Source organism: Pholis gunnellus (genome assembly GCF_910591455.1).
Source record: "Pholis gunnellus genome assembly, chromosome: 3".
In the NCBI taxonomy this organism is placed as follows: Eukaryota; Metazoa; Chordata; class Actinopteri; order Perciformes; family Pholidae; genus Pholis; species Pholis gunnellus.
Window position 1 is genome coordinate 15,792,918 of NC_136529.1, and position 25,522 is coordinate 15,818,439.

Here is a 25,522-nt window from a genome sequence, read left to right on the forward strand (position 1 = left end):
GCAAATACTCAATTCAAGTACAAGTACCTCAAAACTGAACTTAAGTATAGTACTTGAGTAAATACTTGGTTATTTTTCACAGTTGGTTGTAGATTATGTAGATTATGTTGCTTATGTTGCTTATGTTTTAGAGTTTCATCCTTTCATACAGAACAGTGACGGGTGAAGACTGTGTGATTAAAACGTAGATTATTCATACATCTTGAATACATATTGTCAACAGATGTCTCTTGCCATTGACTGTATATAGAGGTGTTCAGTTAGGGAAGGAAAGCCACCGTGCATATACAACGTACAGCAAGTCAAATAAATTTGCATGATGACAACCTGCAATGGAAATATTACCATTCAAATCAGTTACGGTCAGGACTAAATGTACTGGGTTCAGAAATAAATGAGAAGACAAGGTAGTGACAGTAGTGGTGAGTAGAAGGTAAAAACAAGGGACTTGTGATGGCGTCAAGTCGGCTTCCTATATGTAATGTAATGAGTGATCTCCTGACTCTCCGTGAGAAAAGTCTCCTCTTCACTCTGCTCGAGCCTCCGTGTAAGGTCAGTTCATTACTTCGTCACTTTAAATTAATATCCTTGAAATGCAACATAAAAATGAGTAACTTTTTCTGTATTTGTAAAAATTTGAATTAGCATTTGAGACTGTTATATACTTGTCATTGCCATAAATGACCATTTTAAGTATTAATGAAACTTAGTAATAATTTTGCTCACAGAAAGAGACTGTGGGTTGTGGATGTAAAACATTTGAAAAGTAACATTTCATCTACGAAGTATATGTGGATGTTACTGTGTTACCTCCGTGTTATCAGTAACATTTATCAGAGGAAGCTTGTTGGATGAATGGGCTTTCTATGAGGGCTGTTTTGTTTACAGTTGGTATCTGCTGCTTGTGTTGCCTGGCACTACCGTGTTGTGTTACCAGAGCAGGTGCTGCAAGATGTATAAATGTACTTGAATAGAGCAAAGAAGTAAATACTGAAAAAAAGAAAGAAAAAATAGGGGGTTTTGTTTACAGTTAGGTCAGACACTACTACAATAAGATGGTCATTTTGGAATGTAAAAAGCAACGTGAATTTGTTCAACCATACTTATATACAGTCTGTGCATATGACTTGATTTCATAGGATTTTTAGGTTATGTGATTTATTTTCTAAATGATCAGGAAACGTAATGGTAGCTGCCATCTTCTTTTTCATCCATCCATCCATCTATTATCCCCACTTATCCTGTAGGGTCGGGGGGGGGGGGGGGATACTTAACACAGTCCTACATGAAAAAAGAGATTGTGGTTAGTTTTATAGACCTGTATAACTGTGTGTCATTAGCATAAGAGTGAACATTAGATCAAAAGTGTCTAAGTGTACCATCAATAGAGAAAAGAAGAGACTCTAATCCCGTGACCCAACAGGTTTGGTGTACTATGGATGATGATGATGATTTACCATTGCACCCATGGGGATGGTAGGACCTGAATGAGTGAACCTAGTTAATGTCAGGGCTTTAATATAAAGGGAAGTTAAATGGATAATTTCCCAGCCTCTAAAAAGAGGTCACAATCTCTCCGAGGAGCTGCCTCTCTGGTATGTGACACTCTGAAACTAAACCAGAATAACTCAAAGGTTACTCTGAGTCAGAAATTATATGAGTTGGTTAAAAAAATAAAGAATTCTCATACATTAAGAAAGCAGTTTGGTGGAAACTTTCTAAATGAAGGGTTGAGGCTAAGAGCTAAATAGGGAAGATGCACAAACACTGACTGAACTATATACCTAATCAAGAACGTTTTGGGGAATTGAAAGTATTCACCAGCAGAGAAGAGGCTGTAAAACATCTCTGCAAAGTGGAACCCTTTTAGTCTGCTTTGGTAATAGGATGAAGTGATCTGAAGTGTATTCCATTTTTGAGATCTGTTTGACTACTGGTGTATTTCAGCTGATCAAAACTACAGTAGCACAGATACTAGTGGCCGAAGATACCCAGGGTAGCAGTCCAGGCTGGAGTTGTTTGGGTTGTGGCGTGGTGTGTCTCATTGAGGATAAGTCCATTCACGCCCACTTTCTGCGTCTGTACTGTGTCAAGGTAAGAGGAACCGCAGAACTGATTAGAGATGCTTCACCTCTACCAACACATCGTTTCCTCAATGAAATGACATGTTAGCTTCCATTTTGTGTGTAGAAGTAGTTGCATGTATGGGACAGCTATAGTTTCCTTTGATATGCACTATCCTTTAGTAACAATTTACTTGCCAAGTGCCTGTACTTTTCCTTCTGTAACGACTATAATATAAAAACCTTTCCTTTAATACTTCCCTTATCTTTCCTTGAACACAGCGTGCCAAGTTACTGTGGGAGCAGGAGCTGTACATTCCATTCAAGTACACTGCAACTCGCACATTCTTCCATACTTTCCCTGCAGATGTAAGCAATCCTTTTTTAAAGTATTAGTGTATGCAACGTGGTGGTCAGAGAATTAGCGTGAGTTGATTTAAGGTGGAATTACTGTGTTTGCATAGAGCCACCAGGTAGGCCTCAACTTTGCAGAAGAGACTGAGGCAGAGGAGTTTCATCTGGCGGTGGAGGATGTTCAAAGACACCAAGGTTAGAATAACAACAAAGTGATGACTCATATCAACACATTTCAAAGGTGTGTTTGCTCTTTAATTTGAATTGCTCTTGTTTCCTGTAATTCCACTTCTGTTTCACAGAAAGGATGACCACAAGGAGAGGAATAGCAAATTCTGAGAACGAAAACAAGTCGACAAGTGATCCACCTGATACAGGGTGACAAAAATGTTACAACTCCATTGATGTAAAAAATAGAAGAGAGCAGAGGTTTAAAGTGTGGTTTACTTACCAGAGGCGACTGTGGCTATATAAGTGGAGAGCAGGGCCGTCCTTCATTCAGAGGATCGGCGGTTTGATCCCCGGCTCCGCTGGTCGCATGTCGATGTGTCCTTGAGCAAGACACTTAACCCCAAAATTGCTCCCATGGCTGTGCCTATACCCTGTAGGAATCGTAAGTTGCTTTGGATGAAAGTGTCTGCTAAATGACTGTAATGTACTTTTTTCTGTAGGATAAAGCCACTTGGCCATTTGGACAAAGAGCAACATTTCCCCTTTTCACCATCCACAACAGTTACACCAACCACCAGTTCAGTAAGTCAAATTATACAGTGAAATGCAAATAGCCTACATGAGTAGAATCGTGCCAACATGTTAAATCAGTCCATTATCTGCTTGGAGATGTCGAAGGTTCCTGACGCTGCTATGAGGAGGCTGTTGATTCATTCAAGATTCAATGAGAATGACGCTGGTGACTCCATCCTCAACCTATTTGACAGACCAAAGGCTGCGCAGAAAGAGCTTAGGAACAGAGGTACTGTATCTTGAAAATTGTTGTGGAGTGTAACATTTTTTGTTTTTTATGCTTTAAAAGCATACATTTAAAAGTAATACTGGATCTTTCGAGTGCTTTTGCATTTTTGACAGACCCAGTATCTCAGACATTGCCGAGAGCTGCAGGGGCATCCTTCTCCCTGGCTCTGAAGAAAGGACCTTTGCCACCGGTTCCCCCCGTCAAAGGCAGCACCACCTCCCAGCAGACACCACAACACCAGAGTCCGAGTCCTCTTCAGATTCCTCCTCCACCTTCTCTGCCTGCTCCAGTTCTCCCAGAGAGAATCAGAAGGAGCGCAAGTTTCCAACCTGTAAGAGGACCAGGACAAATGCCGTTACAGTTCTGTCAATTTAAATATGTGAAATGTGTGGTCTGAATGATCTTAACTTTTGTTTACAATGTCAGGTGAGCTACAGAAAGAGGTGACCGTATTCTGACTGCAATGAGAGAAGTGTTCAGACAAAAGCAGCGGCTCCAGATGGGTACAGATGGGAGTCATATGAAGCTGGACCCTAACAGTGACGGGCACCTTTAAAGAAACTTTGGTTTCAACTGTGCTATGTACGATGCACTTATTAAACAATGTGTGATATAGCTGAGATGCTGCTTTTTGTCACTTACACAAGGCCATGGGCAGATTAACCTGTTATAGCTGTTATATCTCATAATGACACCACATGTTGCCAGGTTTTCTTTGTGTCAGTTTATTTGTGCAAAACTTAATTTACTCAATTCAACTAACTACGACTATATACCTATATATATATGTGTGTGTGTGTGTGTGTGTGTGTGTATAGGTGGCCAGTTCATATATATATATATATATATACTGGCCACCTAGGTCAACAAACACAATACATTAATTAATCACAAAACACTGTGAATCACAAAGCTAAAACAAACCAATTATCAACTAAATAACAATACCATACAGAAATATATCTAAATACTCATAAACTATTAAAGCCATGCTTTAAAAGCTCTATGTATAGATTATTTTTACTGTGAGGTAAAGATATCCTGAAGCCAGTAATGGATTAAATGATTAAATGGCTAAGATTTGTTCATGTAGAGGTTTAATACAGCTCAGTGATTCCTTAAATATTAATTCGTCACAAAAGGAGCTCTAATAATGTTGGACAGATCTGTACTGTACAGATACTGTTCAAGTTGTTTATGTTCTTCCCTTATAGGGAGACGAACGGGCAAATACAAAAACATTTGAAAAGACTATTTAGTAATTTAAGAATCTGAGCACAATATAAACTGAAATAATAAATCTACATTTTTACACATTATCCCCCAACAAGACAGGACCTGAAAATTGTGTTTTTTTACTGCAGTATGGTGCAAATTTTCTAACAAATTTACAATAAATAAAATGACCAAAGCCCAACCCGGGGCCCATTTGTGGTCTTGGCCAGTTGTTTGCACTGGTATGTATGAGACTAATTATGGCTCATACGCACAAAGGGGCTTAACACATATGTAAACAGGGGTAGAGGTAAAGATGGGGTTACATGAGCACAGCTGAACAATAACAAGTGGACGTGCTTGTGCGCGCGTGCTTATGGACGCGATAATGAGCGCGCGCATCACACAGCGCTCACTCACTTCATTCATTGCTGCCTGTGCTGCTGTAGGGACTCGCACTGCACACCACGCTGGGAAGAGGCTTTAAACCGAGACCATGAGGGGCTCTTGCCGCCCGAGAAACCCTCGGGACAGGGCAGGTAGGGTGCAAACTCCTCCCGAGTCCTTACTTTTCTCTTTTTCTCCTACATGTATATTTTGGACACTGGTTGTGTGTGCATTGAGCGCTACAGAGCAGCTGGACTAGCAAGCGGAGGAAGTAAACAAGTCTGTGTCACGTAGGCATGCTCCAGAGCGGACAGGGTCTGCTACCGGGGAGAAGTGGGACTGGCTGCGGTACGCAGACGTGAAATTTGGGAAAGACTGCGTATTTCCGCTCTCACGTAACGAATACATAGTTTGCATATGCCAAGGATGCTTTGGTCGACTTCCTATCTGCTGTTAAGCCTGGCTGCAGCAGCTGGTTAGCTATAGCCTGTAAGCTAACGTAACTGACTGACTGTTTATGAGAGGATGTAAACACGACTTTGTTGTCGAACAGCTCTCCAAACATCACTTATTACGGTGTGATGCTGCGTCAAAGAGCCCCAAACAGATCTGAGAGGTCAAGTTGGTACTCGAGAGTGTTCGAGAGGTGTCTAGAGTTAGTTATTGCTGCAGGTCTGCTCAGACGATGCAAAGGTAACGCCAGGTACCGTCTGACCACATACTGTGTGGGAGGACCAGAGGGTAAACTTATGGTCAGATGGTCATCTCTGCATACCCTGACCTGCAGGCAGTCAGCTTTTCAAATGTCTTTTGTTGTTATGGTGATTCTTGCAGCAACTAAATGTGTCTATCACAAAGATTGCATTGATAGCAGCGAATGGGACAGATGGTGAAGAGATTTCAGTGTTAATTTGGGTCCAACATCTTGGTCTAATGTGTGCTGACTTGTGTCAAATGTACCTTCATGTTGCTCTGAGCTACAACTTCTGTGTGTTAACTTTTGCATGCTGTCAATCCCAGCCGACGACACTTTGTCTCTTATCGAGGTTCCTCGATGACCACCTCACATGCTACAAATGCCATCTGAACCAATGCTGATACTATGGCCTCTATAATCCGGTGACTCAATTATTATAAGAATATGTTATTATGTAACTCTATTTGTCTGTAAGGCTGGGCCTGTTTGACATTGTGTCGCTGTGCTGTCGTCTTGATGAACGCCCTGAAGAGAGGACAAACTCTACCACGTCTCTGAGAGACTTTGTTTCTCGAGGGACGGATTCATCGCTGTCCCTTGTGTGAATATGGTCACAGCGGTTTTAAATGTTGTGGCAGATGTGTGAGCGATGAACAGATCTCAGGCTCTGTTGTGTCTCTGCCTGCCAACACACAGAGAGGTGGGGCTAAGCAGAAAAACAAGAAAAACATGCCAGTGTGCATTTGTGGATGTTGATCTAGTTGTTATTTTAGGAACAAATACAGATGGCTACTTTGTGTTTTAGCTATTCAGTGAATAGTATTAAGCTGCCCCTGCAGTTACCAGTGATGTAAATAGGATGTTATGAGGCTGTGAAAGCATTGAGTTAGCTTTAGCTCTAGAGGGCCCACAGAGCCCTTATGTGTTTATCACTGCAGACGGAGAGAAATATGCTTCAGTGGGTGCAGCGGACCCAACACCAGTAATATCCCTACGTGCACTTCTCCATTGCTGTGTACCGCACATGATGCCTCACATGCTGCCAGCTGCAGTGAATCTACCTTCTCCCACCCTCTATTCTTATCCTCTTTATTATACCCAGTAATCCTTATTTTCTCTGTCTTTATTTTTGCCAGATCCCTTCTCTGAAAATTCACAAAAAAATCACTTCCTCTCATCCTTGTTCATGGTATTGGTGGCTGGCTCACTGCGCCTCCCTCCCTCCCTCCCTGTGTCTGCTCTCTATCTGGGGGAAAGTTCACCCGCTCGCTCAGAATCTCATTATAGGCTTCAGGCAGAGCTGCTGTAGCCTACGTGTGTGTAATGCCTATGCAGTCATTGTACGCCTGCTCAGTGCACTGATCTTGCTGATGTTTCGCATCTGGGAGCATTTAAGTGCAGGGTTGTTTGTGTTATTTCGGTATGTTTATGCAAAAGTTGCAACATTTCTGCACAATGGAGGAATTAATATTGCTTGTTCAGGCTCATATGAAACCGCCTCTTTTGTCATCCTCTGTCGCAAGCAGCATAAAAGGGACCTATAGACCGATTCATCGTTGATCAACACAGAATTAACATATCATATGAACATATTTAATAATCAAGCAATCATTAAAGCAAAAATGCTAAAGATTCTCTGTATGCAGCTTCTCCAGTATGGCTGTTTTTTTGAGTGATAAAAGTGTAAAAAGGAATATCTTTGTGTTCTGGACTGTTGATTGAGCAAAACCATCTTTTTTGGGATGTCAGTGTGAACGCCCCCGTCCACATACTTCTACTCTGAGTTTGTTGTTCGTGGTTAGTGCTAGATCCCTTAGTTCTAGTTAATGGAACATCAAAATGGTACAGTATTTAATGATATTTTAGGCAATAGTGTGCTGTCTTTTTTGTGTACAGTGGCACTGCCATCTTAAAAAAGGAAGGGTTTTCTGCCCCAAACTGTTGCCAAAACCAAACTAGGTACTAAATGAATACCCTTTCTAGTTTTGGTGTAGAAGAAGTTGAATTGGCTGCACAGAGCCCTGAACTCACCTTTGGGTTGGGGTCAAATGCTGTCAGCCAGGCCTCATTGCCCAACGTCAGTATCTGGAAAATCACTGCAGTCAGGTTACAAAAGTCTTCCCAAGAGTGAAGTGAAGGGTACCTCCATCTTTATTCAAAGATCAATCATATGTTGGTGTAATGTTGGCCATGAATAAAAACAGACCTGATCTTTTAAAACTAAACTGGATGTGCTCTAATCGCTATTAGATCATCGACTCAACTTTATGTTTTCTATTTAACAAACACAACATAAAATGAACTAAAGTATGCTGCAAAGCATCTTTTAGGCTGCTTAGTTAACGCAGGACGTCGACAAGATAGTGTAAACACTTCATGCAAAAGGAAGTTTAACTCTGCATCGGCTATAAAAGACCTGCGTTATGCAGCAGTGAGTTGTTACATTTAAAAAAATATATATATGTACAAATGTAAGAGGACAGTGAAAGTGGTCCCAAGTCAAAAGGTGTGTGTGTGTGTGTGTGTGTGTGTGTGTGTGTGTGTGTGTGTGTGTGTGTGTGTGTGTGTGTGTGTGTGTGTGTGTGTGTGTGTGTGTGTGTGTGTGTGTCGCTGATGGGATTAGTCCTGCTGACTTTCCCTGACGGCGGTGCCCTCTGACCTCTAGATGTGTTCAGTGTCACAGTAGATGCTGAGATAATAAGATCCATAATCTTTGTCTCAACTAGATGTTTATTCATTTAATTTACTTTGCTGCAGTCCAAACTAGAGACCTTTTAAAAGTAAGTACACAGCGCCACCTGGTGTTACAACTGTGACATTACATTGGGCTAAGAACGACCTACTGTATTAAAGTTGTTCTCATCATTTCCTAAAAACAAACCTTATATTCTCAGAATTCTACAAAAACAAAGTCAAAAGACACACAAAAGGTAAAACTCAACTGATCCCCATAATGAAACATTAAAACATAAAAATTCAAAACAATACTATGTCTTCTAAAAATGGGACATTGTGTTCAAATGACACACACACATCATCACATGATTAAACATTTCCAATAACCAATTCCACAATAATGTGCTCAATGTAAAGCGCTTTTATGAATGTAAAACTGTAATATGAATGCATTATCAGAAGATGCCTTTTGCATGTCTAGTGTTACACATTCTACGTATGTACAGGAGTCTGTTGTAAATACTCAAATAAAGAAACCGTACTGTAGAAACAAAAACGTTTTTTTCTTAAAATACAGCATAATCAGGAAAATAAAAAGCAGATTAATTGAAAGGACTTGTTAGCTGCAGCCCTAAATTGAAAATGTTTTGAGTTACATAATAGATCAAAATAAATGAGGAGATGATGAAGAAGAACAAGCTAACAGCAGCTGATTGAAATCCTTGGTTGACATGCATGTGCGTTATATAATGTTGAAATTGTTATTGACTTGTGCCACAAGAAGGCTGTGTGATATGTGGGCCTCGTGAGCTGGCCGCGTGTAGTTCTTGTGGCCACTACAGTTTTCGTGATGGTGTTCATGTGGGCTCCCAACTCCCAGCAGTCAGCACGCGCCCCCCCCATCCCCGACCCGCCTCTCCTATTGGCTGCTGGACCTCTCATGTCTTCTCTGATTGGTTCATTTCTCAGCTGCATTCACTGCCCATGTGTGCAGCATGTGCGCATCTGAAGGCTTTGTTTTTCTATCAGCTGCTCTTTTCCTTTTCTCTTGCTCACTTTTTGTGTCATTACGGTGATTTCTTTGAAAAGGTTTTCTTAGAAATGAGTGAGCTGTTGGGATGTTTTCTTATGGTCTGGAAATATATGAAAAGGATTTGTTGCATTTACCCCACAGAAAGTTCAGTAAAATGTAAAGGAAAACAATAAAGATAAAAAAAAAACAACAGTGTATTTCTCAATGAATGAGAGTACATTTGTTTGAATGATAAGATTGACAAATGAAATAACCTTTATTTGTGAATCGAGCATTGTTGTTTTTTACATTTTACATGTAGTGGTCGAATTTCCATTATATTTCTGAGCTCTGAAAAGTATAGTAACTTGAGTTAGGATTATTTTGTCAAACATTATATATATATATATATATCTTTTGAGTAGGCTAAGTTATTACTGTCACAAGTGCCTTCCCATTCTTAAAATATGACCGCATATTAGTGCAGAGGCAGTTAGTTGAGGTTGAAATAACACCACTGAAATGCTGTTTAAGCAAAGTCACATCCTGTACCCGGCTTTGTTTTGCTCCCTCACGCTGTGTTGCGCTCAGTCTCCAGTCGTTACGGTAATGTGCATCTGCTGTTTCTCTGCTAATAGGCAGACCGCAGTCAGAGGAATCAGACTGCCAGGGCTAGAGCCCACCGCCTCAGTTTCACATACGCAGGTTAACATCAGTGATCCAACATCCAGGATGTTGGACAACGAAGAGTTCATGTTAGACACGTCTCCGCGGGAGCTCACCCAGAACCCGCTCAAGAAGATCTGGATGCCGTGCAAAAACGGACATATAGCTCAGAGACGGGGTAAGATGCAGCCGGCCGGCCAGAGCCGCTAAGGATGTGACTGGGAGTCAATGTGCATCTGCTAATGCTATTCCTATTTTAAGTCATATTTTATGGCATTAATGTTTCCTGATTCAAGTGAAGTCTGTCTTTTAACTTAAAGATATTCCGTTTTGTGACATTTACGCGCGGTTGTTTTAGACGTTGCGCACTAATAAAGTAATGCATATTGTTGCCTTTTTGTGCTGCTTGGCAGTGTTGCATCGGCTGATCTGGTTTCGACCATCATATGCATGGAGGTACATTATAATCACGCTTGGGCTGCATCAATTTACCCCCAAGATCACCCCACAGACAACATGTATGATGATGGGTGTTGACCGACGTGGATGTGAGGCTGAGCAGCTGTGTCTGGTTCGCACTCTCCGCAGGTCGGCTGGTTTTTGCTGAGTCAAGCTCTGCTTTCTTCATTGCTGTTTCTTTTGAAACAAGCGTTACACATCAGGAGCAGTTTATTATGTCTGTCCTCAGCCGACTAATCGATTAGTTGATTTAGTTGGCAGATCTGTAAAACTGAGTTTCTCCACAAAGAATCACACAAAAGCACCACTTTGAATGTTTTGTTTACCAGAGATGTGCTCATACATTTCATAAAACTAAATCAATCGGCATGAAAAAAGCACTAATTGATCAAAGAAGACAAAAAAGACAAAAAAACCGACTGTTTAGGTGACTAATCAAATAAGAGGGGGCAACCCTTAACATGTGAGTTTTAATAAAAAAAACTAAAACTAAAAAAAGTAAGAAATTAACAATCAAAGGAAATTTTGAAAAAAAAAAAAAAAAGTGTCTGCAGAATCTAAAATACTGTGATTGCTTCTGTGTGACATTCTTTAATAATGGTAAAATAAACCCAGAAAGAGCATTTTCATTTTTGTAAGAATAATTAAAAAAAATAGATAAGAGATTTAATGTACATCCTGAGATACAGCTTCCAAATTTCACAAAACTTTAGCGCCCAGTAGGCGACAGCGTGCTTTTCAACTGGCCCTTGGTCTGCAGCGTGGTGCTGTCCTTAATTAACCGTGTTCCTCCAGCCAGCTTTTAAAGAAGTAAGTGAGAGTTGACAAATTGGAGACCTCACCCTTTGCTGTCCTCATGTACATCCTTGTATCATCCTTGTTTTCAGTCGTTTGTTTATGTGTCATCCCTTCACCTTTTCTTACTCTCCTTAAGAGCTAGTTTCGAGCCCTGATAGTGAATAAATTCAAAATGCTGATCAGTTGTCTCATGGTGCAGATCAGATGGACCCACTGATGGGTCGCAGGAGAGGACTATATAGTGTAATTATGAGCAACCTTCAAGACTAATTAAACTCTTGTTGAATGGAATAATGTCGACAAGCTATGCTCAGCCAATTAAATGTGTGAGAAGTGAGTTTAATCCATTAAAAGTGTGTTTCTCTTCCTCTCTCTCACAGTGTGTATGACAAACTGCCCGACCCTCATTGTGACTGTTGGACTTCCAGCTCGAGGGAAGACTTACATTTCAAAGAAGCTCACTCGCTATTTAAACTGGATTGGTGTCCCAACCAAAGGTACCAGCTACACCCTAAACACATACACACATATATAATATGAAATACATAATATGTACATATTACCTTAAAGTAGAAGCCAGCTATACTCTATAATCTTTTAAAAAATACATATTTTCACCTGTAACAGAGTTCAATGTTGGCCAGTACCGGAGGGAGTGTCTGAAGATCTACAAGTCGTTTGAGTTCTTCCGTCCAGATAATGAAGAAGGGTTAAAAATCCGACGGTAAGTCTGCACTGATTGGCCGACCAAAAGCAATGACGAGCCAACAGTCTGCAGGTTTTCAGGTAATTGGATGGAATGAAAACCTGCAGACTTTTGGTTCTCTCTAACTCAGAGTAACCAGCAAACAACTACTATCTATGGAATGTAGAGGAGTATTGTGTACCTACCCGGAGAATGTATGTTGCTATCAGAGCTTCTCCGTGATTTGATGTCATAGCCGTTTTAGGACCTGTAAACCATTCTTAATTCCAGGATGTCTCCTATTGTTTTGTACGTCACAAATTTCTACCAAAAAAAACACCATTTAATGGTAGATATTTGAGGCTGACAGGGTTACAGTCTGCCTGCCTGAGTTGATGTAGTTGGGTCACAAGCGTTTGAAGTCTTTGCACCGTACACTGACTCTGTGTCTGCTGTCCTTCTACAGTCAGTGTGCGTTGGCAGCACTCAATGATGTCCGGCAGTACCTGAGTGTCGAAGGAGGACAGGTGGCGGTGAGTCCTTGATGTTGTCCCTAAGTTCTCCACGGCAAATTATCACAATATCAAAACAAACTGTACATCACAGCTGAAGAGTTTTTCCTGCTTTTTCAGGTGTTTGATGCCACAAATACAACAAGAGAAAGAAGAGGAACTATTGTCAAGTTTGCTGAGCAGAATGGGTTCAAGGTATGTTAACCGCGGCAAGCTGTTATTTAGTTTACGTCACTTTGACTTGATGGCCTCTAAGTTTACTCGATTGTCTTGTCACTGCAGGTATTTTTTGTGGAGTCTGTGTGTGAGGACCCAGATGTCATTGCACAAAATATAGTGGTAAGCCTTTTCTCTTTTTGTTCTATCCAGTATAGATAATTGAAAATATACATACTACATTTAAATCCAAATCCAAGAGCAGTTTACTTTAAAATATGTTCATATGAAGGCTCTCTCAGAGTTAAGGCATAGACCACGAAGCCTTGTTCAGATCTATACAAACAAGCTCAGTGGAAATAGGCTGATAACAGTATCAGGCAGACAACTTCCTCTTTTCTCTGCTCACATCCTCTCCCTCCGTTTCTCCCTTTGTAGCAAGTTAAGTTGGGCAGTCCAGACTACATACACTGCAACACAGAGGAGGCCGTTGAGGACTTCATGAAGAGGATCAAGTGTTACGAGTCCTCCTATCAGCCTCTGGACGAGGTTCTGGACAGGTGAGGAAACACAAAATGACTTAGACTAGATTAAAGTACCTCATCGAGATGGCTGGTGGTTGACTGACTCTCTTGCTCCAGGGATCTGTCTTACATAAAGATTATTGACGTGGGCTGTCGTTACCTGGTGAACCGCGTCCTTGACCACGTCCAAAGCCGGATCGTCTACTACCTGATGAACATCCACATCACGCCACGCTCCATCTACCTGTGTCGCCATGGGGAGAGCGACCTCAACATCAAGGGACGGATTGGAGGAGACTCTGGCTTATCCCCCAGAGGAAGAGAGGTGTGTGTGTGTGTGTGTGTGTGTGTGTGTGTGTGTGTGTGTGTGTGTGTGTGTGTGTGTGTGTGTGTGTGTGTGTGTGTGTGTGTGTGTGTGTGTGTGTGTGTGTGTGTGAGTTTTTATGTAGTCTAAAACAACAATAATTCTCAAAGTGGGGTCCATGCCATAATTTAAATTATGACATTTTTTCATAAAAGCCTAATAGTCCAATGAATACTATTTTGTAGTGCAACAGTTTTTATTTGAACAGATAGACCCTGACATGAGTATGCAAAGACGTCTACCAGAATATTCAGTGACAAAGAGATACAAAGTAAGAAGTATAAACCAATAACACCCATAATAACCGCAGCAAGTACAACACAGAAATTAATAAATAAGTATATCTAAATAAAAAAAATACTACAAAAATAAATAACTAAATATAATAATAAACTAAATAAAAATACTGGAAATAAATAAAAGGCAAATGGAGAAGGGAAGAGGGGGGAAAGGGCACGGAGGGCTTATTCAGTCAGACTGGCACAGTGGAGGTTGTTAAAAATATTCCAGGAAAGACCACCACGCCTTGTGGTATTTGTCCCTCCAGCCTTAGTCACGATACCTCAACTTGTCTAGTTTTAGGTGTCCCGTTACATCCTTGACCCAACGAGCATGTGATGGTGAAGTCCTTTATAGGGTTCATGGGCACGTTCGACTGACAGAAAAAAAACATATATCGGGTAGCAGGGACACCATGACACTTCTGGCCGGTGGAATCCACCTCTGGATACAATTTACCAAATCTATAACTCTAACAATCTGCACATAAGTTTAATATGTGACAAATATCTTTCTAAAACGTTTCTTTTGTGTTGCACTTTCATATAACTAAGACTGTAGAAGTGTAAAAAAAAAATATTCCAAGAGACATCTCCAGTGTATTCTATATTGCCAAATTGGATAACGGGAAAATAGCCGGGAGCCCGCTACAGGACAACCACAGGTGTGAATTATGCTTTGTCCCGTAATGTCTCTTCACATTAAAAACTCTTTCATAACAGCGACGGTATCTTGGCATAGACAAACGCAACTGTTTCGGCTTTCTGTGAAAAAGTGATCAACGTCCCACTGCTTCTAAAAAAAATATTTTTTTATTGGATGGATTTTGTTTTCTTGCATTCTAGTATGCCAAAAGTCTGAGGAAATTCATCCAGGACCAGAACATCAACGATCTGAAAGTGTGGACCAGCCAGATGAAGAGGACAATCCAGACAGCGGAGAGCCTGGGAGTACCATACGAACAGTGGAAGTCCCTCAACGAAATCGATGCTGTATGTTGATTCCTGTAGTCATCGAAATAAATAATTAATAACAGCCTTTTTTTAAGCATGTCTTTACTCAAGCTAAGCACACACTCTCCCCTCTTTTCAAAGGGTGTGTGTGAGGAAATGATGTACGAAGAGATTCAAGAGAATTACCCTCTGGAGTTTGCATTGAGAGACCAAGACAAGTACCGCTACCGCTATCCTAAAGGAGAGGTGAGAATGGGACTCTTCTTCCAAATGTCTCGCATCTATTATTTAGAGGTGAATAAATGTGTTTGTTTCCTGTAGACTGTGTGTTTTTGATCGCTCTGTGATTCTCCGTCAGTCTTATGAAGACCTGGTGCAGCGGCTAGAGCCAGTGATCATGGAGTTGGAGAGACAGGAAAATGTTCTGGTTGTTTGTCACCAGGCCGTCATGCGTTGTCTTCTTGCATATTTCCTGGACAAGACTGCAGGTACGAAGGACTTGCAGTAGGCAAAACAAATTTGTAAAGTGTATAATTTTCTGATTATTTTCTGATTCATGATGTACATCGCGATAGTTTTTAAACTAGAATGATCGCGGTTGTATGCCTCTGTCAACGAGTCAAGTGTCAGTTTACACCCATGCGTGTCCAAAATGTCATCGCGTCATCATTTTATTCTATATGACGTATGTGAAATTGACATTCTTAAGTTATCATGTCTATATCACGTTTATGAGAATGTACTGTACACATGTACATACAACCTGTAAACATAATGCCTACCAACATATTGACTTATGGAAAAGACATAAAGAACATATTGAAAAGCAGCCTTAAAATGAAAATATGCAATACACCTTGACCCTGAAACTTCCAGCATGTTGCATAACTTTTCTATCTCTGTCTCCACAGATGAGTTGCCTTATCTTAAGTGCCCTTTGCACACGGTATTGAAGTTGACCCCTGTGGCTTATGGTGAGTTCTGTCATTTATATATATATATATAATTTATGCATAGTATTGACTATCATTTTTATTCCAAACTAATCAAAAAATGCATCCGTTTTTTTGTGTCATAATTTTGCCTGAAAGATAACAGGATAACTCTTATTTTTAATTTTTTTAATAGTCTTATTTGATAATGAAAGTAAACTTGTCACCTAGAGACAAAGATGACAAATCATCTCCACTTGGTCTAACGCTTACTCATCTTTGCTTTGTTTGCTCTTTCTCAGGATGTAAAGTGGAGTCTGTCTGTTTAGGCGTGGACTCTGTGAACACACACAGAGACAGACCAGAGGTAGGTATCCCAGGCAGCACATAGAAATGTCTCTCAGCAGACGACGTAGACAACTTCAATCCACTTCAGGGGTGACTCACCTCACTGCGTTTTCCTCCAGTTCATCTGTGACCGGGGACTCCATTGGATTCGGGAGAATCTTTAAACTGTGAAAGCTGTGTGTGACTTTCTTTAATGATTTCTAGAGAGACACATTGTCTGTGTTCCGTCATATTTAGTGTGTGTGGCCCTCCTAAAGCCGTCCTAGCAGTCAGTGCTGATCCTCTCTCCTTATTGCACAGAGAATGTACATTTTTTTCACACAAAGGAAACCGTGTTCAGACTCCGTCCACCAGTGATCTCTGACCACAATCAAGACAGCTGTGACTTACCATTGCCACTGCTACCTCTGTCCTGTCAGCATTTACGTTTTAGGTCGGAGCAGATTTTTCATTTTTTTTATGTCTCAAGTATTTCCCTACATTGGCCCTGAGAGCTCAACACCCTGCAACTTAGAGACAACATTTTGCAAAGAAAACACGACCAAATATAGAAACATGTAGATTATAACACAGAACACAATGGAAATAAGTTTAAAAAGAAAACAGTTATATTCACTCTTTTTGTTTCTTATTTTATCTCTTATTTTAACATTCTCTTTGAATGCTTCATAATTTAACTGGTAAACTAGTAATCAATGAAAGGCCAACGCTAGATTAACAGCAGATCTCTAAAGTATCTGAATCATGCAATCACAATGTGTGCCAAGAAATGAAGCCAACAGGGAAGTGCCTAAAACTGCAGTTCCTCACATGGCCACTTGAGGTTGGCTCCAAAAGTGAGTCGATCTCTGTAGACCCGAATGTTAAAATGTCAAACTTTAGAGCAGAAATAAACATGTTTACTGCTTGTTACAGAAAATGTTTTTAGTCTCTATGCCTTATTTTTCACGTCCATGACGACTGTAGATGGAGTAAATATTTATATAACTCACCCTTTTAATTTATATTAGGTCTTAAAGTTAGGCACAGTTGAGGGCGTGGCCACTTTAAGTGACAGGTAGGTGCCGTACCTGCTCTGCTGCGTCATCCGGGCTGCTTCAGCTCCTCCTCTTTTTTTAGAGTTGAGTTGTGTCGTCACTGCCAAGATGGCAATGGCCGGAGCCACCCGCTTTGAGTGGCTCCTGAGAAACCTAAGGGTGACGATACTGAGACTACGTCTATATTTTATGCGCAGTCTACGGTTTTGACTAGTTGCAGTGCTTTGAAATCTCAGGGCCACTGCATTTCGTTCCATTTCACATCTTTGTAGGGACTCCATAACATAAAGAGACGGGACAAATCACTCAGGTGTGTGTGTGTGTGTGTGTGTGTGTGTGTGTGTGTGTGTGTGTGTGTGTGTGTGTGTGTGTGTGTGTGTGTGTGTGTGTGTGTGTGTGTGTGTGTGTGTGTGTGCGCGCGTGTGTGCGTGCGTGCGTGCGTGCGTGCGTGCTAATAGTGAATGAAGGAAGAAAAGGACAAAAATACCATGTTGATTTTAACATTGGGTGAATGTTTTTTTTCATGCTTAATGTATGCAAGTGACAAATACATTTAACCTCAACATACATGTGTCTGCATATGAATTGAATCAAAATGTGATTTTCATTCTAGTAATAGTTTTTTTTATTTTGTATCTTTATATTAACTCTTGTTTACTGCTTAAATGTTCAGGCTTCATCTGCAAAGCCCAACAAACGTTTGATCACTAAACCTCCACTTGAATCAAGATGTTTGCTATTCAATGATCACTAACAGTGTTAACTGGTAGTTGGAGAGCACACATGCTTAAATCATTTCATCAAGTGTAACTTTTTTCAGATTTTTTTGTTTGTGAAGGTCATTGTAAATATAAAAATCCAAATTGGAAAAAAAATCATTCTTTCTCCTGTTACTTTTTTTTGGTGAATACATTAATAATCGGTTACTTTGTCTCTCGGATAATGACTATAATGTGTCTAACGGTACAGTTCTCTATGTGTCACATGTCAGTTGGGGTTTGAGTGGACATTGATTGATTTGTCTCAGTAAAGCAATAAGTAACGTATGAATAGTAATCTACAGTAAAATGCTGACTTCTGTATTTCCTCCTAAACAGTGGTGTAGTGGTTGTTGATGAGGTGGGTGTACTTCTAGGTAGATGGGTGGGTTACCAAGGAGAACGTGCGTATTCTCTCCTATATATATTCCAATGGCTGTTTGGCTCATGGGTGGGTATACTGTAAACCGCCAGAAAAACAGGTGTATACCTGCATATACCCCGCAATACACCACTGCTCCCAAGCGCACTTTTTAGATGGTTCTGTGGCAATGTAAATCTACATTTAAAAAATATTTTATAGCAAAAGAATTAATGTCATACCCTCTGTGACAATACCCACAAGTGCGATTCATATATTCTAGAAATACCAGATGAAAGCATATATTCTGACTTCATTAAATTAATTGTATCAGTCATGTTACTATGGATCCGAATATGAATGTCAAGGGAGTATTCAATGAATTCAAATCAATATGTAAATGAGTAATGTAGGATTGTAACTCAGTCCTTCTCTCTCATTACTGTTTCAGAATGTGAAAGTGCAGCGCACCACCGATGACGCTCTGCAGACAGTCCCAGCTCACCTCTAATGTTCTGCACTTCCTGTTCCAGCCGCAACCTTGTCCGACTTTCGTTCAGCCCTCTGAACTGCATTATGGGAGCGGTGCTGTTCAACTGCCCGGAGTAAAACTGTAACGCACTTTCACTAACTGTAATCCATTTTTATATGTCTGTTCTGTAGCTCAACTCCTGGTGAAGAAAATGCCAATATTTTTGATAAGCGTGTCTACTTTTATTGTTGCAATGATATTCTTATCATTTTCAGCACCTTTTCCATGATTATATTTAATATTGTCTGTATATTGTGCACTATGTATACTGCCATATGTTCCCAGTGTTTCTGAAGATTTTACTATAAGAAAAACAAGTATCATTATCCCGAAAAAACCCCTCAAGAAACTATAACTACTTTAGTTAAAATGCTCTTTATCAAAGTCCTTAATCCCTGAGTTTTTAATTTTTTAAACTGTGTTTTTCTCAGCTAGTTGTTGAATTATATAAAAAAATGCAGCCATTGTGCTCAGTGTATCTACCATGAGAAAACAAATTAATATAAATCATTATGATTCACACATGTTCTGTAATCAGAAATCCTGGGATGAGGTACTCCCTCTTATTATGTTTAAACCAAAAAAGATGTTAGGATGGACTTTGTGGGGTGCCGTTTTTAAGACATACAATGAACTGTTATGACAAATCTGCAGTCATAAGTCTGTCATTGAAAAAGGCAGCGTTTGGTTGACCAATGATTTAAGTGAATGCCTGCCTGGTGCTGTGCAAACTGTACACACAGCTGTTTGATGTAAGTTGTGTGTGTAAATCAACATGTATTTTACGGTATGCCATTATTTTGAGAACTCTGCACCTTTTCTGTAATGTTGTACATTTGATATTGTAAAATTACTGTACTGGAAATATAATTCCAAATGCCTTGTTCGTCTCCAGCTGTCAAAATCTGAATAAACCTTCAATGTTTGGGTTTAAGACAGAGCTGTTGTTTGGGCTTCTTAAAAAGATATAGTGTCAAAAACATTCCAATCTTCACAATCACGGACTATGTTTAGGGCTGTCACATCATCGAGTGTTTGGCCCAATCCCAGGAGTTACCAGTGGAAGTAAAAGGTAAACAAAGAGGATGGCACATGTGCCTGTCAAATTACATTTCCTCAGAAACATTAAAGATTAAAGATGGAACATAAAAACACATAAAATCAGAGGAATGGAAGCAGATTATACTACACAGATTTATTCATCAAAAATGTAATTTAGTCATTGAAGCATTCAGTGAGCACCAACCGGGATTTCAACTTTGATTTCTGTTTGAAATTTGGTCTGAATGTCTTAAGAGCTATTTTCACTGACACTGATCGGTGAAATGTGGTCTACACAAAGACGTGATTTGAACGTATTTAATGTTTCATATAAAACGTCATAAATATGGAATTATAGACATTTTGCTGCTAAGATGCTTCCAGGACATCCTAATGAGAGCAGTGTACATTCTGTCAGTACATTCATGTGTTTACTGCTGGAACACGCACACGCAGGAACTTTGGCTTAGAGTGCTTCCAAATACGAGTACTGCAAATCTCGTTGAAGTATGGTCTAAACGTGAACATTCATTCAACGTCTTCAAATAGTCTTGAAAAAACTTTCGCTTTGGAAGCAATTTCAAACCTGGGTGCCTTTGTTTGACTGTTGCGTGTGTCCATTGAACTGTAAGATTTACATTAAGTAACATATTGCTATGGTCTCTGTACAGTATTCATCCCTGTTTTGGTGATACTTGTTCATTTCTTACTGCTGGTCATGCTAATTAGGCTCACTTAATTGAGTATCTGCTGTGTTAGCTTCCACTTGTGTAGCGCCTGTGCTTAATGGTACAACATTCAAGGTATATCATTTAAAAAAGTCATATTATAGTATGTTTAAAAGCAATAAGTCATTTTATAGTCTTTAAAAAAAAGTCATATGAAACTATTTTAAAAAGTATTAAAATCATATAGTATGTTGAAAAAATAATCAAAAGGTCATAGTATAGCATGTTGAAAAAAGTCAAAAAGGACATACTAGTCTGTGGGATAACTTCATAGTATAGCATGTCTACAAATAATGTCGAATAAAGTAAATAAAATAAAGTCATATGAAACTATTTTAAAAAGTAGTAAAAAAGTAATATAGTATGTTGACAAAATTCATCAAAATGTCATAGTATGTTGAAATTGTCAAAAAAGTCATAGTATAGCATGTTGAAAAAGGTCATAGTGTTGTATGTCCCATGTATTATTAACAGACAGTATAGCATGTAGAAATAAATCTAACAAAAGTCAAAGTAGTGTAAGTGGAAAATGTTGAAAAAGGTCAATAAAAAGCCAGTCAAAAAAATAAAGAAAATCGTGAACAAATAGTATAGTACATAATATATAACATAATGTAGTCGAAAAGTCATATTAAAACATACTATGTATGTCTAAAAAACAGTATTTTGAAAAAGTCATTAAAAAGTTATAGTATTGTACGTTGAAAAATGTGCAGTATGTCGAAAACAGTCATAGTATATGTCAAAATATAGAATGTCCAAAAATAAAAGTCAAATTTGGTATAGTGTGTCATAAAAAGTATGTTGACAACTGCCGTAAAAACGTCATGGTAGAGTATGTCGAAGGAAGTCATAAAAGTCAAAGTCTAGTATAGTATGTGTACAATTAACATAAAATCATGTAGGATTTTGATAACGGTCATAAAAACGTCACAGTATAGCATGTAGAAAAAAGTAATAGTAAATTGTCGTTAAAAAGTCATATGAAATAAATCATATATACTGAACTATACTATAAATCAACATGAATTATACGGTGTGTCATATAATTCCAGCTGTCTAAATCTCAATACACCTTCAATATTTGGGGTAAAGACAGAGCTGCTGTTTATGCTTCATGACATTAAAAAAAAAAGAAAAATCACAAAAATACAAAGAATAATGCTTTTTATTTATCTTCACTTTTAGCAAGTATATTTATTTTAATTATTTCCATCTTCAAAAGGGTTTATTTTGTGGACTTTTGTACTAATACAAGAAACGTGCACCAAATGATTGCCCTCGTTGTTTAAAGTCAGTCATAACAAAACATAGCTAAATTAAATTGATGTTCATATAATATATATATATTAAAAAAAACATTTAAATTTAAATGCATTTTACCCTGTGCTCATGAATATTGATAACAAATAGCTTTTTAAGGAACTGCCCTGACTTCTAATGTTCTAAAAGGCAGAAATTAATGTCTGTTGTGAATATTGATATATACAAAAATCCATATTTTTATATCGGTTAAAGAGCAAAACCCCATTTGCCAGAACACCTTTACTGAGCGTCTTATGTTTCTCCACTTCTCATGGTTGATCAGATCTCCTCCTCTCTGCTCTGTGGTGTGAAAGCTCCACAGTCACTGCCAAGATAGCAAAAGAAATGTGTTCCCCGGTTCTCTCTCTCAGAACTGCAAGAGTACAAGAAAAACAATGTCAAAGCTTCAGTAAATCAAAAAGACATGATTATGATCTACTAATAATGTTACTTCAATCACCTACAACATTAATAACATTGTAGCCCTAAAATAACAGCATAATATATGACAAACTAAACCACTTGTGCATAATGCTGCATCAATGCGAACGTCGAAGCGTTTTTTTAATAACTACAACTTACATTTTTGAGGAACTCCTCTGCGACAATACGAGCCCTGGCGTTGACGGACAGCTTCATTTCACTGATCTCTTTGTCAATTTCCTCCATGAAATGAATGACGTAGTCCACCAGTTTGTGTTTGTACATCTGCTCCGTGTGAAAGTTGGTGATGAGAAAACTGATGTCATAGCCCTGCGAAATGAAGATAGATGGGGGAAGAAAAAGAAAAAAGAAGAGTATTTTAAACTTTAAACAGAAATAACTGACGCAAATGTAAAACGAGGTTCCCACTACCTGCAACAAATCATTTTTCATTTAATACATTTTCCTCCGCTGACTAAGTATGTGTGGGGACCCTGTAAACGCACACCTACCTCCACTGGTTTCCTCCTCAGGATGAAGAAGTTCTCCGCTCTCATCATCATGAAACGCATGAACTTATGGCACAGAATCTTCTCAATCTCATCTGCCTGCAGCAGCAGAATATTTAAACTTGGTCAGGATTACAGATACAGTTCTCATCTTCACGTCAATCATATTAATCACTAACTGCTCAGCGTCCAGCAGTTTTGTATTGGGGTCTAAACACACAACCATTGGCACCCAGACAGCAGCCCGACCGACCTGCTTGACAGCGATGCTGATTCTGACAGAGTTGATGGAGCCCTCAATCAGAACTTTCTCCTTTTCATTACGGCTGATGATCACGGGCTGGAGGAGCAACTCTTTACTACTTCTATAAGTGAGAGAAACACACGTAATTCATTTGGTCAGTCCACTAGAGAGGTGAAACTCAGATTTCATGCACTGCCGGGTGTTGTTCACCGCTCCAAAGTCATACTCAGTGTTGCGGTGACAGACTCACCGCACTTCCACCTCTGGCTTGTTGTGTCTCTCCACCACTTGCGAGGAGAAATTCTCCAGGCAGAGGGCGGCCTGCAAGGTAGCACGGACTGCATTGAGATATGGGCGCAAGGTAGCCGTCTGAGGGAGGAAAGCGAGAAAGAGTAGATGAGAAACATTCCTAAAAGAAGAATGGGCAGTAGCCTGGCTGTTCACACCAGAAGGAGCATCATGACGCGCAACAAGCTTTTTTTGTTCCTCTGCTGTTTTCTATAGAGTGGATCTTTCTCTGTGTCTGCTCGTCATACTCACTCTCTGTTCAGACACAACAGACAAATATTTGCAATAAGTAGTCTCCGCAATTTAAAAACCACAACCACTGCGCACTGCGTGTTCTGGCCCAATTGGTTTACATGGGAGCGCTTCTCTTTCAGTGTGAACCCGGCGTAATATCACGCGATAGTGAGTCACTGTAGCGTCCAGACTGCCCTCATGAGAAGACGCAGAAGTAGAGCTGCCCGAGGGCTTGTCTGTGTGCGCTTTAAAAGTCTGTTTATCAGATTAAATTCAAAGTGGCGGAAATGAGAATTTTTTTTGTGTCGTCCTCCCCACCACCAGGAGACTACTTCACCATGAGACGAACTCCAGTGAGCAGTTAGTTGTAGCAACTCACATTCAGTCAGCGCAAACCCTGGCTTTGTTTCTTCTTCTTCTTCTTTCTAACAACTGATGACTGTAAATGTTGATTATATGGATACAATAGTGGAGGTTTGGAGCATGTGGCCAGGTCTAAACACATTGCAAGCTGAGCTTTGAGAAAATTACAGAGCCACTTACTGAAAAACTATTAACAATATGATTTAAAAAAACATGGCTACAAGCCGTTTACAAATTTTACGTGCCTAACTCCAAATACCCCATCTCACAAAACTTGGACTCAGATTAATGTGCAAATATATAACAACATTGCCTGTCCTGATTAAACGAATACAAGCACTTCTCATATCTTTATGACATAGCATACTATGATTTGATGTGTGATTTGTGTATATATGTATGCAAGTGTTGTGTATCTGTAAACTGAGACCAGGGTTTAACCCTGCACCTGGGTGTGTGCAAAGAACTTACTCAACCATCTTGTTTTCTGTAAGTATCTACAAATAAGTTGTATCCCTCATGTGACACAATGATTCCACACGTCACTAAAAACAACACATGATAGGGTGTTTTGTTACAACTGAGGGACAACACAGCTCCAGATAGTGTATCAGTTCATTTGGGTCCAGTGTTAGCTCGTTCCACAGCTGTGTCCATCACTCTACATTCCTGAGCCCAACACAATATTACGAGGGAGCTACGATCACTCTCACACGTCATCACGATAATAGCGCGCATCACCAGCTGAATGACGAAGTAGGCTTCTATGTTAGGTTCTATGTTAGGTTTTGTCGTTCAGCTTGGAAACAGACCGGCTAACGTTAGCCTGTGAGCTAACTACCTGCTTAGCTAGTCACAATACACCTAGAAGAAACCCTGCAGGGATGCGGCGTAACCGAGGAGCGGATACGGCTCAATGTCGACACGCTCGGACATATGTAACGTTTTAACCGTGTCGGTTTATCAGCGCATTGCGTCTTAATGTCTCTTACCATGTCTCTGTGTGACGAGATGCGGCTAAAGGCGGAAGTAGCTGCACTTGTCGGTCAGGGGTTTTTCCGTGAACATACCGGAACTCAACTCTGCCTCCGGGTTGCTTCTGGTGAGAAGGTTTTGGGCACAATTATCCAGATGAAAAATAAAACACCGAGGTTTCAAAAATAACAATTGTGTTTTATGCTTCTCAGTAATACTATAATGAAAGAAAAAGCGGAATAATTCCCTGTTTTTCCGAACCAAAGAATAACATTGGAGACAACACGTGTAATACCAGTCTACCTGGTTATTACTGAAAGCACATATTTGTTTAACAGCTTATTTTATTTCTCAGTTTGAGTACTGGGCTTTCACATAGTCAACATTATACAATTGAATGATGTTGAGTTGGGAGTCAGGTTTTCATTTTGGATGCCATGCTTGGTGGTGTACCAGAATTACCTTTCTTAATTATAAACAGGCTGTAGACCTGTGACACTCACAGCAGTAACAGCACAGGTGTAAATAATGAAATGAATTTGAATTGTGCATACTGTCTCACTGTCATCATTTTCTTGTTATTAGTTCAACTTGTGCTTGTCCTACTATGGAAATGCATCAGGTGCAAGGCTGTGTTCTTCAAGGCCACGCAGACCTTTACAAGTTTGACA

The 25,522-nt window shown here is 39.7% G+C and overlaps 3 protein-coding genes across 5 annotated transcripts; 2 read left to right on the forward strand and 1 right to left on the reverse strand.

The window, feature by feature from the left end:
* Window positions 1-432: 432 nt before the first annotated feature.
* On the forward strand, window positions 433-3,999 carry LOC306694041 (uncharacterized protein). Its single transcript, XM_079156744.1, has 9 exons — window positions 433-552; window positions 1,948-2,094; window positions 2,346-2,432; window positions 2,528-2,612; window positions 2,720-2,795; window positions 3,089-3,170; window positions 3,258-3,390; window positions 3,504-3,721; window positions 3,817-3,999. The coding sequence occupies exons 1-9, from the start codon at window positions 454-456 to the stop codon at window positions 3,835-3,837; spliced, it is 948 nt and encodes a 315-aa protein (XP_079012870.1). The 5' UTR covers window positions 433-453; the 3' UTR covers window positions 3,838-3,999.
* A 1,045-nt stretch (window positions 4,000-5,044) lies between these two features.
* Window positions 5,045-19,651, forward strand: pfkfb4b (6-phosphofructo-2-kinase/fructose-2,6-biphosphatase 4b). Of its 3 annotated transcripts, none has more exons than XM_079156739.1 (14): window positions 5,045-5,144; window positions 11,681-11,797; window positions 11,928-12,024; window positions 12,452-12,518; window positions 12,618-12,692; window positions 12,780-12,836; window positions 13,092-13,213; window positions 13,295-13,502; window positions 14,666-14,812; window positions 14,915-15,019; window positions 15,132-15,261; window positions 15,685-15,747; window positions 16,008-16,072; window positions 18,661-19,651. In XM_079156739.1, the coding sequence occupies exons 1-14, from the start codon at window positions 5,102-5,104 to the stop codon at window positions 18,718-18,720; spliced, it is 1,356 nt and encodes a 451-aa protein (XP_079012865.1). In that variant the 5' UTR covers window positions 5,045-5,101; the 3' UTR covers window positions 18,721-19,651. The 3 variants fall into 3 exon arrangements, with proteins under 3 accessions (XP_079012865.1, XP_079012864.1, XP_079012866.1); XM_079156738.1 differs by lacking the exon at window positions 5,045-5,144 and adding an exon at window positions 10,043-10,221; XM_079156740.1 differs by lacking the exon at window positions 5,045-5,144 and adding an exon at window positions 10,451-10,499.
* A 1,994-nt stretch (window positions 19,652-21,645) lies between these two features.
* On the reverse strand, window positions 21,646-24,957 carry arpc4 (actin related protein 2/3 complex, subunit 4). Its single transcript, XM_079156792.1, has 6 exons — window positions 24,869-24,957; window positions 23,242-23,360; window positions 23,001-23,112; window positions 22,751-22,846; window positions 22,398-22,568; window positions 21,646-22,188 (listed from the first exon to the last, which is right to left on the reverse strand). Exons 1-6 carry the CDS (start codon window positions 24,869-24,871, stop codon window positions 22,183-22,185), a joined length of 507 nt encoding a protein of 168 aa, XP_079012918.1. The 5' UTR covers window positions 24,872-24,957; the 3' UTR covers window positions 21,646-22,182.
* Window positions 24,958-25,522: the final 565 nt, after the last annotated feature.

Excerpts from the sequence above, each read along its gene's own strand:
- pfkfb4b (XM_079156738.1), top strand. The coding sequence starts at position 10,110 with ATGTTGGACAACGAAGAGTTCATGTTAGACACGTCTCCGCGGGAGCTC. Across the intron at positions 15,020-15,131 it reads ACCGCTATCCTAAAGGAGAG|TCTTATGAAGACCTGGTGCA; the intron begins GTGAGAATGGGA and ends ATTCTCCGTCAG. Across the intron at positions 15,748-16,007 it reads GTTGACCCCTGTGGCTTATG|GATGTAAAGTGGAGTCTGTC; the intron begins GTGAGTTCTGTC and ends GCTCTTTCTCAG.
- LOC306694041 (XM_079156744.1), top strand. The coding sequence starts at position 454 with ATGGCGTCAAGTCGGCTTCCTATATGTAATGTAATGAGTGATCTCCTG. Across the intron at positions 553-1,947 it reads TGCTCGAGCCTCCGTGTAAG|CTGATCAAAACTACAGTAGC; the intron begins GTCAGTTCATTA and ends GGTGTATTTCAG. Across the intron at positions 3,722-3,816 it reads GGAGCGCAAGTTTCCAACCT|GTGAGCTACAGAAAGAGGTG; the intron begins GTAAGAGGACCA and ends TTACAATGTCAG.
- arpc4 (XM_079156792.1), bottom strand. Across the intron at positions 22,847-23,000 it reads TCAGCATCGCTGTCAAGCAG|GCAGATGAGATTGAGAAGAT; the intron begins GTCGGTCGGGCT and ends CTGCTGCTGCAG. Across the intron at positions 22,569-22,750 it reads TGAGGAGGAAACCAGTGGAG|GGCTATGACATCAGTTTTCT; the intron begins GTAGGTGTGCGT and ends TTCATTTCGCAG.